The sequence below is a fragment of the Bos grunniens genome, chromosome 16 (assembly GCF_055505025.1).
Source record: "Bos grunniens cultivar Pamir isolate PY7600 chromosome 16, Bosgru_T2T1.0, whole genome shotgun sequence".
NCBI classification, from domain to species: Eukaryota; Metazoa; Chordata; class Mammalia; order Artiodactyla; family Bovidae; genus Bos; species Bos grunniens.
The window spans coordinates 3,487,604-3,502,089 of record NC_141180.1 but is presented as its reverse complement, the minus strand read 5'-3'; the positions used below and the strand labels follow the sequence as shown (position 1 = coordinate 3,502,089).

General features: G+C 39.5%; 1 protein-coding gene across 11 annotated transcripts in view; it reads left to right on the top strand.

The window, feature by feature from the left end:
* The first annotated feature begins 5,701 nt into the window (after positions 1 to 5,701).
* PTPRC (protein tyrosine phosphatase receptor type C) overlaps positions 5,702 to 14,486 on the top strand; it is a 129,147-nt gene continuing 120,362 nt past the window's right edge. For 6 of the 11 annotated variants that reach the window (XM_086342186.1, XM_086342180.1, XM_086342184.1 and 3 more), the window contains exon 1: positions 5,702 to 5,967. In XM_086342186.1, coding sequence (XP_086198312.1) covers positions 5,895 to 5,967 — 73 coding nt within the window. In that variant the 5' untranslated portion in view covers positions 5,702 to 5,894. The remainder of the gene's footprint in view (positions 5,968 to 14,486) is intronic. The other 5 variants (XM_086342185.1, XM_086342188.1, XM_086342183.1 and 2 more) reach the window with 1 other exon arrangement.

Here is a 14,486-nt window from a genome sequence, read left to right as displayed (position 1 = left end):
GTCTCCACCACTGGGCCTTATTCGAGCAAATAAAATGTTATTTGAAAAATTATGTTTTCCAAATTAAAAAAAAAACATACAGGAGTTCATCACCCTCAAAACAGAATGTGATGAGATGTGCCTGGCTGTCCAATGGTTAAGACTCTGTGCTTCTACTGCAGGGGGCACAGGTTCGATTCCTGGTTATGAAACTAAGATCCCCAACGCTGGACACCTTGGCCAAAAAAAAAAAAAAAAACGTGTTATATCTCACATTATCAACCTAAGGGCATCTTCGAAATCATGTCCAACTAAAACCAGCACAATCAAAGCTTACATGTCAAATTTAAATAAATGAGAATGGAGAATGAATCTTTTTTAATTAATTAATGTTTATTAGTGTGTAGCTGATATACAATGTTGTGTTAGTTTCAGGTATGTAGCAAAGTGATTCAAGTATACATGTGTGTGTGTATGTGTGTGTGCACGTGTGTGTGTGCTTGCTTAGTTGTGTCCAACTCCTCGTGCCCCTGTGGATTGTAGCCCGCCAGGCGCCTCTATCCATGGGATTTCCCAGGCCAGAATACTAGCGTGGTTGCTATTCCCTTCTCCAGCAGATCTTCTTGACCCAAGGATCAAGCGCCTATCTTTTGTGTATCCTCTATTGGCAGGCAGGCTCTTTACCACTGTGCCGCCTGGGAAGACTGATATATACAGCTAGACACATACTGGTTATCAGACTCTTTTCCCCTCCAGGCTATTGCAATACACTGAGTACAGTTTCCTGCGCTACCCCTCGTTGTTTTCTTCTATAATGTGTTTTACAAGTTGGCCAAAGCAGTATGCAATGGCTTTATGAGGCTGAGGGCATGCTAAAGTGAGACTTCCAGGAGACTGAAGTTCTAGGAGCACATTACACCAAATGTGCATTGCTCTCACGTTCTTGGCCTTGGTTCTATGTAATTTAGCTTCACGGGGTCCGATCCATCGCCACTCTAACCCTATTCCCCTCGTGATTCTGTGTGACAAGCTTGGAACATTGGCATGTCCATATTTTTGACATTTTGAGATTTACTGTGAACTTTTTGACGGAACTTTTTTTTTTTTTAATCATTGATTATTTATGTGGACTAATGCTGGATTCATAAATTTTGAAACTTGTGTTTTTGCAACATTTATAGCTTTGTCTACTGATTTATTTTTTGATACTATCCTACTGCTCCACAGGGCTGTCAAACCACTGTGTGATTAAAATATGGACTTTTAAAAATTTTCCATCTTATGTTGGAGTATACTTGATTAATAATGTGTTAATTTCAAGTGATTCAGTTAATTTCACTTTAATTCAGTTAATTCAAGTTAATTTCAGTAATTTCAAGTGATTCATACAAGTATCCATTCTTTTTCAAATTCTTTTCCCCTTTAAGTATTACAGAATATTGAGCCAAATTCCTTGTGCTATACAGTAGGTACTTGTTGGTAATCTGTTTTAAATGCAGCATGAACTTCTAGAAATTTTTTGGTGAAAATATAAGTAAAATGCAGATGACTCTTTAACAATATTTTCTAACTGTAAGAGCTACTAAGCTATTAAGCTGGTGATAAGGAGTTTGAGCATGGTACGACACGTGATGGGAAAAGTCCCGCAAAGGAAAACCCGTGGGCGCAGGGGGGCAGGACCCCAGCTGTGTGGATATGGTATGGGGGGGGCGTCAGTGGCAGCTCAGATGGAGCCGAGTGTGCAGCATCTTTTGTGTTTTTATTTTCTATCTTGTTGAAAAAGTCAGGACACTTAGGGTTGTAAAAACTGTGTGTTAGTCACTCAGTCGTGTCTGACTCTTTGTGACTCCACCAGTGTCCTCCATAGGATTCTCCAGGCAAGAATACTGGGGTGGGTTGCCATTTCCTTCTCATGGGGGTCTTCCTGACCCAGGGATGGAACCCGAGTCTCCTGGTTTGTAGGCAGACTCTTTACTGTCTGAGCCTCCGGGAAACTAAAGCAGTCGAGGGAGCATCCAGTACAAGGCTTGAGTGAACGTGTTAGGTTACAGTTGAGGCGTACACAGTAGGGTGTGCAGAGTCCTCTCTTTTACACCATCGTGATTCCAGCATTCTACTCCTCACAGCATTTGGAAGCCAATCCGTCTCCTCTACTATGTTTGCCAGGTTTTGTATTATGCATCTAGTTGGGTAATTGGAATAGCCCAGAAAAGGAAGCCATCCATTGCCAGGAGCCCGTGCAGAACCACGCTAGTATTCTGACAGGTTTCCAAATCTACCTCAATAAGAAGGTCTTGTAGCTTTTCACAAATTCAGAGAACATTCCACTCTGGCCAGGTGGTCTATGGATCCCACATTGTCCTTATTATATAAGGTCTGAGCCTGGGTATGAGCACTCTGCTTCAGTAATATGACTGATGACAAGCCACGTTTAACATTGTTTGGTTCCTTTCAAGAATTCAGGATGCTATTTCTCTCTCTCTATCTGCTAGGGTTCCGAGGTCCAGGAAGAGTGAAGCGGGCCTGGCCTGAGCTTGTCCTGTGGCAGGGGCAGGAAGGACCTCTCATGACAGTTGCTACGGATGAGCCAGTGAGGGTCAGGGAATGTGTTTTGGAAGCTGGCCGGAGACAAGGGTTGGCGGAGAGGCTAACAGCTCGATGCTGCTGTGTCACGTGAGATGAGGACAGGGAAGTGAGTGCAGGGATCAGATCTTGGATGCAGGGATCATCAGCAAGGAGGCTTGGGAACAGTTCACACACCCCAACAGCTCCTGTGTCTCTCAAGATACAGTGATAAGTGGCTTAGAACCTACGAGGTTTGGCAGGATTTGACTATCACCTCCTTCTGAGTCAGATAGTTTTTTTCTTTTTCATGTCTGGCTTAAAAATTTTTTTTTAATTAATATTAAAAAATAAAACTTTTGGCATGGCATGTGGGATCTTAGTTCTCTGCTGAGGTACTGAACTTGTGTCCCCAGCGATGGATGGCGGAGTCTTAACCACTGGACCACCAGGGGAGTCGCGGAGAGCACTTGAACTGTATACTGTTTACCCACTGCTGTCTTTCTATATGAGGCCCTATTTCTTTATACCTTTCTAGTATCCCTTATTGGAGAAGGCAATGGCACCCCACTCCGGTACTCTTGCCTGGAAAATCCCATGGACGGAGGAGCCTGGTAGGCTGCAGTCCTTGGGGTCGCTAAGGGTCTGACACAACTGAGCGACTTCACTTTCACTTTTCACTTTCATGCATTGGAGAAGGAAATGGCAACTCACTCCAGTGTTCTTGCCTGGAGAATCCCAGGGACGGGAGAGCCTGGTGGGCTGCCGTCTATGGGGTTGCACAGAGTTGGACACGACTGACGTGACTTAGCAGCAGCAGCAGTATCCCTTATACATTTTGCTACCCCAAAGTCTACTGTTTCTTGTTGACATTAAACTCAATTTTAACACTTTAAAATAAAAACACCATCCAACTCATTTGTTTCTAATTAACCTCAGTGTTGCTTGGGTGGACTCTCTCTGCCCACTTGCCTGAAATGAAATTAAATCTCCGCATTTCTTGCTATTCCTTCAAAGTTTGTAATCTGCAAAGCCCTTTTAAAAATGTCTCTTAAAGGCTTCTAATCCCCTCTCTTCAGTTTATTCAAAGTATAGTGTCTTAACTCCCTTTTAAATGGCATGTCACACAGTTTTTTCATGGCTTGTTTACCAAATATCCTACCATAAGAGTGAGCTAACAGAACACAGATATTTGTTTAAAGATACTCACAGCTAATCCCCAGATAGATTTCCATTGCAAATGTGTTTTAAGAAACAGGTTGAGGTGAGAAGAACTAAAATTCGTGACCTCTGACACAGATCAATGTTTTCTGTAGGCCTAACTCCTAAACAATAGTGCTGACGTGCACGGACACTTAATTTAAAAACACGTTTGTAAAAAGAGAATAGTATCATCTGTATGCCATCAATTTCTATCTTTCTGAGATTAAAAATTAGAAAAGTACAAAGTAAAAAAGATTGGAGAAGGAGATGAGAAAATGAAAAAAAAAAATAGTGAAGCAAATAAGGAAAGTAAGATGAAACTTGAGGTTGGGTTCAAAACGTAGCTTGCTTACATCCCAGCTGAGAGACTTCAGACAAATCACCTAAGCTCTCTGAACTTTACAGATAAGATGAAGAATTATGTATCTCTTTATCTCCAAGTTTGTTGTACAAATTGTATTATATGATTAAAGGGCTAAGCATTTTCCTGGATGTGCTAAGAGTACAGTAGTGTTAGCTACTATAACAACCATCATTTAAAATCATAATAATAACAAGAATCTCATTAGAATGTTACTTACTAATCAGAAATTAAGGGGTGGAATTATTTTCATTTGTACCAAGTGGGAGGGTATGTACAAATTGGGTTCTGAAGTTCCTAGCAGCTAAAGTAAGAGAAAAACAAATAAGTATGCAAACATCAAAAGGTTTATACACAACAACATAGGAATCCTGCTCAAGCACTTCCTAGCCAGATCATTGCAAGGGCTCTGTCTGCAGGTCCCTTCCTCCTGATCTGTAGTTCAGAGCACGATGCCTGGTCTATGTGTGCAGTAGGGGATTTTATTAATGCATGCCTGCAGGTTGTGTGATGATGAGACCAGTTCACTCCATTGTATTGCTGACTTCTTAAAAAATGTCTGTTATTTATCGGTTTATCTGACTTTGCCAGGTCCTCATTGCGGCACAGGGGTTCTTTTGTTGCAGAGTGCAGGATGTTTCAGTTGCAGCACTTGGGGTCTAGTTCCCTGACCAGGGATTGAACGCGGGCCCCCTGCGTTGGGAGCTCGGAGTCTTAGCCACTGAACCACCAGGGCAGTCCTGTACTGCTGATGTCATAGAGGCTTCCTTCTCGCACTCATTTTCCTAATTAATGGACTTAATGAGAACACCATCAAAATCACAAAGGATGTTGTGTATTTATATGCAGTCATTTAATCAGAAAGGTTGAGATAGTATGGCTGAGGGGGAATAAAAGGTTAACTTTTGTAAAAAACAGCTCTTGATTGAATGTCTCTTCTTTCCCTCATCAGCAACACCAAGAATATCTCAGGTCACAGAGGCTCTCCTTTATTGAAGCATGACTTACTGCAGGACAAGTGAGTTTCTGATTCCATTCCCAGCCCTGCAAGAATATCTGTGAAAGATTTGGGGCAAGCCTATTAAGCTTTCTGAAAGTGCTTTGCATAGAGAGTGGCTGGATACTCGAACTGTCATACTGCTGGGTTCTGAATGCCCTAATGGTACAAGATTCTGGTTGTCGAAAATAACCAGAGAGGTAGTTGCTTTTTCATTCATTTGGTCATTTTAAGACAAATACAGTTTTTTTCTTTTCATTAATTCGATTAGCATATCATCTTGCCAGTCCTTATTTTTGTTATACCCATGCTGACTGTTTTATCATTGTTTAGGTAAGAATGTTAAGGATTTTTGAGGGTGGGGCATGTCATTTTCTAGTTATCGTGAATACTTCATGGGAGTATTGTTTGGATATGAAAAATGCATCTTTCTTGGGGAAAATCTTTTGAGAGGCCTAGTAACTCAGTCTAATTACTTGAAGTAAGGAAGTAAGAGGCCTTGGCAGTGACTTTGAACAACTTTCTTGACTTCCTGCAAAGAGGACCCTTTGCAGCCCTTTTGGAGAAGTTAGTAAAACCGAATCTGACATCACTGCCTCGCAGCAAGTGGTTTGCTCTCAGGGCAGCAGGAGGAAATCGCCCCTGTCTGATAAGACACCAGTTCAAGAGTACGCATTCACTTCTTTCCTTCTTGATTCGGCCTTACAGAGAAACATTGGTTCGGAGATAACCATTATTTTGCCTTTCAGAAGGACGCATGCTGTCTCTCAGGAGTTTGGCTGATTTCCAGATATGACCATGTATCTGTGGCTTAAACTTCTGGCATTCGGCTTTGCCTTCCTGGACATCGCAGTGTTTGTTGCAGGTAAGCACAAGGAAATTCATATTTCCTTAGTTATTTGTGTGTGTGTGTGTGTGTGTGTAAGGACATTGGTTTGAAATAGACATAAAAGCAAGTGAAGTGTTGGTGACTGGAGGTGAGGAAGCCCGCTGTAAAACTATCAAGGTCATTGTCCCTCGGAGAGACATGGCTCCCTGGGGCACAGAACACATTGTTTCTGTTTAAAAAGGCATACATGTTTGGCCCCGAAAATCACAATTCCAAAGGCAAACATTGTCTATCTGTGTCTTGGTTTACAAACTGTTCAAGGATATTACAACAGCAGTGTTGAAAGTCTGAAGATATCTGAATGACCAAAAAACTAAATTTTGGTCTTTTTAACAAAAACTGCATTTGTAAAAATGATAATATGGCTTTGTTTGCACACAAACCACTCATTTTTTTTCGGACCGGGGGTTTGCTTCCTCAAATTTTGATTATGGCCAAAATATTTTATTGAATACTTAATTCTATGGTACTTAAAAAAAAAAAAAGCAAATTTGGATATGGAATTAAAGAGTAACTTTTTGCAAAATTTTTATCACAAAATGTATTTTAAATCAAGGTTTTTGTTCCTTATAATCCTTTGAATGATTATTTCCTCTGAATACTCTTGCGGGGCCACCGCCCTTCCTGGGTGCTGGGTAAATCTTACAGCCTTGACGAGATAAAAATACTTAAACTCTTAAGAATCATGCAAATGATGCATTCTATAGGAAAATGTAACTGACCGGAGCTCCTGCATCTATTCAGCTTTAAGATCTTTGCACACTTCTGGTCCACTTAGTGGACATTTCTCGAACAGTTCCAGTGTGGGTCATGAGTACATTTTGGTTGATATTTAGTATGACTTCTTATGGTGGAGGATCGAAAAGCTTTATTTAAAAATTGTTATTAAAAGGATATTTGAAATGGTACTTTTGCAGATTTCTAAATAAGTTAAAAAAATGGGAAACATATTTTTAAAAATCTTGCTTATTGTAATTCACTTTGAAATGCCTTTTTAAAAATTTTCCACCACTCTCCTTTTCTCTAAAAGACAGGACAGAAGTTCTCTTCTGAACATGTTACACTGTTAATTTAGATTTTGTGAAACTAAAGACAGTAGAAAGCAGTGTGTATATATATAAATATTTTTTCTTTAACTGCAAAAATGGATTAAATATTTTTTATGTAGGTATAGCATTTTGCCTTAGTACACAAAATGTTTATTAAGTTACCATTCCTATGAAGCTGGTTATCACAATTAAAGTATTATAAGAAATAATAATTTTTATAAGGTAATATGTGTATTATCACGTCAGAGTAAATTTCCATTAAAATTCTCACTCAGAAACGGTTGCACAACTTTCTAAATGGGATATTTTGTAGGCCATAGAACAAACTACAATAAAACTTTCAACTTCGCCTACTAAGGCTTTTTACTCTAAGAAACATCTTTGAATCTATATTCAACACGAGAGTATAAAATGATCTAGAAACCTTTAAACAAATTTTGCTGAATAATTTGTACCATAGATAAATGGAGAGGTATACAAAGATTTATTTTGAAAGACCAAGTTTAACCTGAACTGCTCAGAGAAACCCTGAAGGCAAACGTTTTTCTAGTCTTCCTGTAACATATACTCATTTTTTGGGAAAAAAAATATAGATACAATTATCTAGGTGTGCAAATCTTGTTTATCATACTTTGAAGTCGCAAGAGAGATTTAATGATTCACTGCATAATTTGGGAAATTATTAGTTCTTTCAATGATATATTTTCTTTTATTAGCAAGCTGTGAGCTGGAGTATATGTTTTATTTGAAGGTGTTAAATTGAGTTTAATGTTTATAAGAAATATTAGACATAAAATTTATATTGTGCATTCTAAACACATAAAGAAATAGAGCCAAATGGAGAGAGACATCAATGGATAAATGGATGCACAACTTGGATATGTTATTTAATCTCTAAAATACAAATGTTGGCAAAGTTCAGCTTTCCCAGAGCAGTCACAATGCTGGGTTGAGTTTTACATAAAAGTCAGTAATCTCTTTGCTCTGTGCCTCTTTGCTGAGATAACAGGAAACCAACATTTTGTTTAAATTTTCTAAATAATTCGGGGGGAGAGAGATGGTTTCAAGAATGCAGGTAGAGATGAATGATCTCTGGCTTGAACAAAGTATGGCCAGGTTACAGCTTTGTACCGTCACAGCTATGAATGCAGGAGTTATGTGAGTTATGAGTCATAACGGTTAAGAGTTGTTTCCTGGACATAGTTTTTCATTTTTCCATCTACAAAAAATAAACAGCTTATGTTACAAATGTGTACTGGGCCTTGCACACTTGCAGGAGTTCAGTCTAACCGAACGGAATTGGATCGGCAATCCTATTAAGGTCTAAATGCCATGTAGAGATCTGGGGGTGTGGGGATGAAGATGTGCTGATTTTTTGAAAAGTATTTTTCCTAATACACATCTGCCTGGGATCCTTATTGTTGCTAGAATATGAAACGTGTTTGGTGAGGGAAAGGTAAGGTGAGGTTAGAGGTCTGCTTTCCTTTTCCACCCTTGCTCTGCGGACTGAGCGCAGGGTCAGCGCACTCAGTACTGAGCTAGGTCCTTGCTGTATCCTGGGTTACGTGGTGTCCTTTTGATAGTTAACCTCTGTAAGAATATAGATGCTTCTACATGCTCACACACACACACACACATGAACAGGCTAGTTATAATGTGTGGGCTATATATATGTTAGTTACTTCATTACACATACAAACACATATATGAGTATATATTGGTTTCTCACCTGCCTACTGCTTCTCTTATTTGTCTGCTTTTAAACATTGTGGTTCTACAGGCCTCAGTCTTCGGCCAGTTTTACTCTCATTTCTAAATTCAGAGTTCCTTACCATCACCTGCTATGTCCTAATGGTCCTTATTCTGTCTCCAGACTCGCCCCTTACACGGGTGAACCTGCCTCCTTGCCTAAATGGAATCTTGTTTCATTGCCTTGCGTTTTTGCAAAAGAGAAAGTCTGAAATATGTACATTTAAATGGTCCCCAAGTCTTATCACTTTATGTGATAAAGATCTCTAAAATCTTTCCCCTCTTCATCTCCATTGCCATCCCTTTAATTCATGTCTTTATCACTTTTCACACTCAGTATTGTAACGATCTCCTCATCTGTCCATTTGTTTTCATACCCTACAGCTTTAAAAATAAAAAATGAAAGAGGAAAACACCCTCCGACATCTTCTCATCGCCTTGGTTTACATTCTAAACTCACTGCCGGGGCACTCCTCAGGGAGATGGGAGCTGGGCAGGGATATTTTTTCCTTTTGAGATGGACTAAAATAGAGCAAGCAGGAGGCAGTTTGAGCACCCCGCTTCTCTCCACTTGCTCCAGGCCTTTAAGGTGCTGTACAAATCCTGTTTCCCCTCTAAGTTCTCTGTCATCACTCTTCCCACAGAATGTCTCCACCGTGAGCCTACACATTTTATCACCCTTGCCTGTATAAAAAACGAAGCGGTGTTTCACATACCGTTTCAGTTTGTTGCTCTTGGCATTACTCTTTACCAACCAGCGCGTGCTTGCCGGTGTGACTCACAGGAAAGCGGGAACCACCTTTTTGGTCTCATCTGTGCTTGATTTCTTCCCAGGTGCTGAAACAGTAATGGCGTTTTTTATTTTTGGGGGGTGGGGAGCATACCTGCAGATTATAATAGTATAGAAATGAGGCTGGGGTTGGGGGAGGAGATGAGAAAAAAGCAAAGACAGAAAGAGGAGAAATATAAGATGAAAAAACTAGCTAGAGGCCAAGTGGAAGGATGGAGGCTGTTGGATAAAATGAACAATTTTATCAAGATTAGATAAAATCATTTTAGATCTAAATCTTTACAGGCGTTGCCCCTCTCCTCATTTCCTTCTTTCATATCATTTTACCTTTTACCTGGGAAGAGCCTCTAATTTCTTAAAAATTCAATGTTCAAGAATATTGTTGCTAAATTTTTCTTGACTTGCTGTTTTGGACATTCTTGTTAGAGCCATTTTGTTTGATGGATCAGTTTTGTTCTTCAAATCCAGATGTCCTTGGGGCAAAAAGTAAGAACTAGGAAGGGAGGGACTCATGTGGCAGGGGTACAAGGCACCTGGGGCTTGTCCAGCCTTCCCGCGGACCCGCGTGGGCGGCACTTGACCTAGATCCCTGGGGCCATATCCAAGGGCAGATGGAAGACAGCTCACCCTGTCAGCCTCACCGTCTGTGCACAGCAAGCCTGGAGGAGTCTGAGCATCCCTTCTTCCTAAACAATGTGACACTGAATTTCAGTCTGAGCAGGTGAAGAGCAGAGATTTGTAGTCAGGTTGATTAAATTTGTTACTGAAAGTCCAGCGTGAACATTGCAAGGTTTTGTTTTCAGGCCCTGTGTACGTAAGGCAGTGGTGCAGAGAAAGACATTCGTCCTCAGGGCAGTTCTCTGGTCATTTTCAGTCATCTTCTACGTTTATGAGAATTGTTAGGAGAGAAGACAATGGAATTTAACCTAACCTCAGTTTAAACTTAATTTAATCTTGTCTAAATAGTTTTTTTCATTATAAGGCGCCCAACCACATCAAAGCTGCCTAACACTAAAGAATTAATGCTATGACGTTTACAAGCATAAAGATATTAGTAGTAGTCTTATAAGCAATGAGGATTTACTATATAGCACAGGGTACTACATTCAATATCTTGTAATAACTTATAATGGAAAATAATCTGAAAACTGAATCACTTTGCTGTACACCTGAAACTAAAACAATATTATAAATCAACTGTACTTCAATTTAAAAAAAAGATAGTAGTCTTATGGAAGGATAAAGAAAAAAATATTGCAGGCTATTCATTTAAAAATACCATATAATATCTATTTCTACATAGTTCTGAAACACATGGAAGTAAATATAGAAATTATTAGATTTTTTGTACACAGCTAACCCAACCAATATTTAGATTAGAAAATGTTTAATTATTTCCCAAAATCTTTAATATGCATTCCTTTAACTGTTAACTATATACATCAATATATTACTTAAATTTCAGTCTCTCAAGAGTTTGGGGAATGGCTCTTATAAGCAGAATATTATGTGTTCAGATATAACAACAGAAACAAGAAAAAATAAAGAAACGAAAAGCTTCCTACTCTTTCAGCTGGGACAAGCATAAGTAAACAGAAAGTCAGTGAAGTACTCGAGAACTGTTCATGTCCCATCACTGTATCTTCCGCTGATTCATTTTTGAAAAGATAACCAGGAAGATTATCAATGCTTTTATTAGGTTCTTTACTGATGACCCAAACTGAAGCAAACTTTAACATCTTTTATGGCGCGAAGCTAGCCAGTGTTGAAAAGTAAACATTCACTTCCTGTTAAAAATGAGACACACGCATCTGAAGTGAACAAAATTTGCCTTACTAAAACTTCAGTTTCTCCTGTAAGTGTATTGCAGGTGTGATAAAGTTGTAACTATGTGTCATGATATCTAAATGAAAATAATTGTCATTCATATATTAAAAAATTTACTTTCAAACAAAATGTGATTGACTGGAGGAAATTCCTCAACCCCCTGAAAAAGTGATCTTCTGGAGCAGAGCCTAAGGGCTGAGGGCACCTCAATGTCCTGCTCTGATGTACTGTTAGGAAATGAGCAGCTGGCAAAGAGCACTTAGCAAAAATCCCTGATGGATAAGAAGAATCTCTGTATTGTCAATTAAAAAAATGTCCCGGCAGTCATGAAAAGGGATTAGAGACACATGTATAAGTAATAGTGTTAAGAGATGTTATCATAGGGACAGTATCAAGGGAATAAAGTGTGGTCACTGTATTTTAAATGTATCTGCTTAAAGGAAAAAAAAAAACAATCCTTCATTTACTGATAAAAGAGACACATTAAGCATCATAGGAAGTGAGTCAGGACCGATTCCAAATTGGAGAAGACTGTGGCAGGTGGAATGAGAAATACATTGGAAATCAAATTCTATGAATTGTACCATCTGGGTCGAATAATTTTCCACTTTTGATCCACAGTTTCCTCATCTATAAACTGTCATTGGCATGAAAAGTGACAATCTTGTCAAAATGCTTTGAAAACTATGAGATACTCTGCAAAGTTGAAAATTCCATGCAATCAGCACACAGCTCTTCCCCACTGAAACATAGGTCCCAGTCACACCTCTTCCTTGGAGAGTCTGAGTAGATGAAGCTGGAGTCTGTGTGGCAGAGGAATAAACCCTTAGGAATCTTTGAATGTTTTAAATTTCGTATCCCCTGTTTTAGAGGTTTGCAAACTCCTCTGGATTCTACTTCTTAAATGGTTTATAGATCCATCCTGTATCACAGCTCTGCTCCAGAGTCTTATTTCTTACTGTAACCATAGTCTGGAAACTTGCTTCTCCTCAGACCCCACTAGGACTATCTTTGTAAAAGGCAAAACTCACCTTTGCTCATGCCTTCTTCAGTGCCTCCCAGAGGGATAGAGAACATATGGATCCTGTAATTTTGATCTCAGGAGTGTTTTGACTCAACATTTATGAATATAAACATTAAATTAGAATATACCAACATTTTTGAGTTTTCCTTGAAAATAGATTTCACACAAAAATCTCCCTCCATTAAGCCAATTTAATTCTGTGAGTATTTTTTAATATAACTTAATTGAATCATTACCAGTCTTTCCATTTTTATTTTACTGAACTAAAGTTCAACAGCATCAGTTTTCATGTAGCTTTTACAATTGTTATTAAATTCATGAATTGATTTTTATTCACATCACATTTACTGATTATGCCTGTGGGAATTTTTCCTTTACAGCTATTGTTTTTCTAAGTGTAATTTTTCTTGTCAAGCAATATACGTGCTTAGTCTCTCAGTTGTACCTGACTCTTTGCAACCCCCCTGGACTGTAGCCCACCAGGGTCCCCTGTCCATGGGATTCTCCAGGCAAGAATACTGGAGTAGGTTGCCATGCCCTCCTCCAAGGGATATTCCCAACCCAGGTCTTCTGCATTGCAGGAGGATTCTTTACCATCTGAGCCACCAGGGAGGCCCTATTATTTTTCCAAGTGTAATTTTTCCTGTCAAGCAATACAGATCTAAATTCTCTCAAAGGCTTTAATTTTTCTATGTAGCCAGAAACAACATTTCCTGTGTGCAGTTTTAGACACTGTTGATTTCTTCCTTTTTTTTTTTCACATTTCAAAGTCACATAAAATGTAATTTATGTGATATAATTTTTCACTGTTGTCAAATTTAAATTGGGCAGTACTAGCCATCATCAGATCTATTTTGTGTTGATACCTCTATTAGTAACACCCATTTTGTGATTGAGAGCTCTTTCAGCAAGTTTCCTTTGAGATTTTGAGTTTTCGTTTTTTCTCAGGTAGCCAGTGGAAACTTTAGAAACACTTATTGGACTGTTGTACAGGTACTAGCATTATTATATTTTAATTCTCATTTGTTTGTGCCAACTTCTTACTAACTGGTGGAGCAAAAGATAAATAGAACAATCAACAGAAGTCTAAAATGTTCTCAAGACACCATGGCAAGTGAAGTAACAGAATAAAGTGTCTAATGGGCTTCCCTGGTGGCTCAGATGGTAAAGTATCTGCCTGCAATGTGGGAGACCAGGGATCGGTCCCTGAGTCTGGAAGATCCCCTGGAGAAGGAAGTGGCACCCCACTCCAGTAACCTTGCCTGGAGAATCCCATGGACAGAGGAGCTGGCGGGCTGCAGTCCACGGGCTCACAGAGCTGGACACGCGAGAGCAACTGACACACAAGCACCCTCCTCTGTTCTCTGCGCGTTTAGGGAAAATGAAAGCAGTGAGCACAGCACGCGTGGCTCTAGGGGAATCCCTCTAGATTTCTCCAGCTGTGTCTGGAGCCACTTCGTGACATGTACTGTATACTCTGGTCACTTCCATTTCCCTAAAATACAGTGTTCTCCTGCCTGCAGGCTGTTGCAGCTCTTCCCCACTGTGCTTTCTTCCCTCCGTACTGTTTTTAAATTGGGCAAAGAATAACTGCTCTTCAAAACTGAGTTCAAAGGTCACCTCCTGCGGGCAGCCCTCCTGTACTTGCCCTGGTCTTCTGCTCCTTTCTCTCTTGGGCAGGTCCTCTTCTGACCTGGAGGTCTTTTCTCACCGCCGCTGGTGAGCTCCCGTAGGTTTTCAGCAGGTCTCTACTCATTTACCAGAGAGTTGAACGGTCCAACCCAGCTCTGTCCTTGGAAAGTACTTAAATCGTGGAAATGATCCGAACCCAACTCTGTCCTTGGAAAGTACTTAAGTCGTGGAAATGATCCGAATTGTCCTTTTGTTGTTGTTCCTTAAGTGAATTATTCACAGTAACATTTCTATGTGATAGAAAATTTCAAGAAATAGACAAAAGAAAAAAAAATCTCAACTCCTTGCTAATATTTTTTCTTTCTTTCCTGCTGTTCCTCTCTTTCAGTCGCATGCTGTGTATAAAACTGCATATCCCATTTTT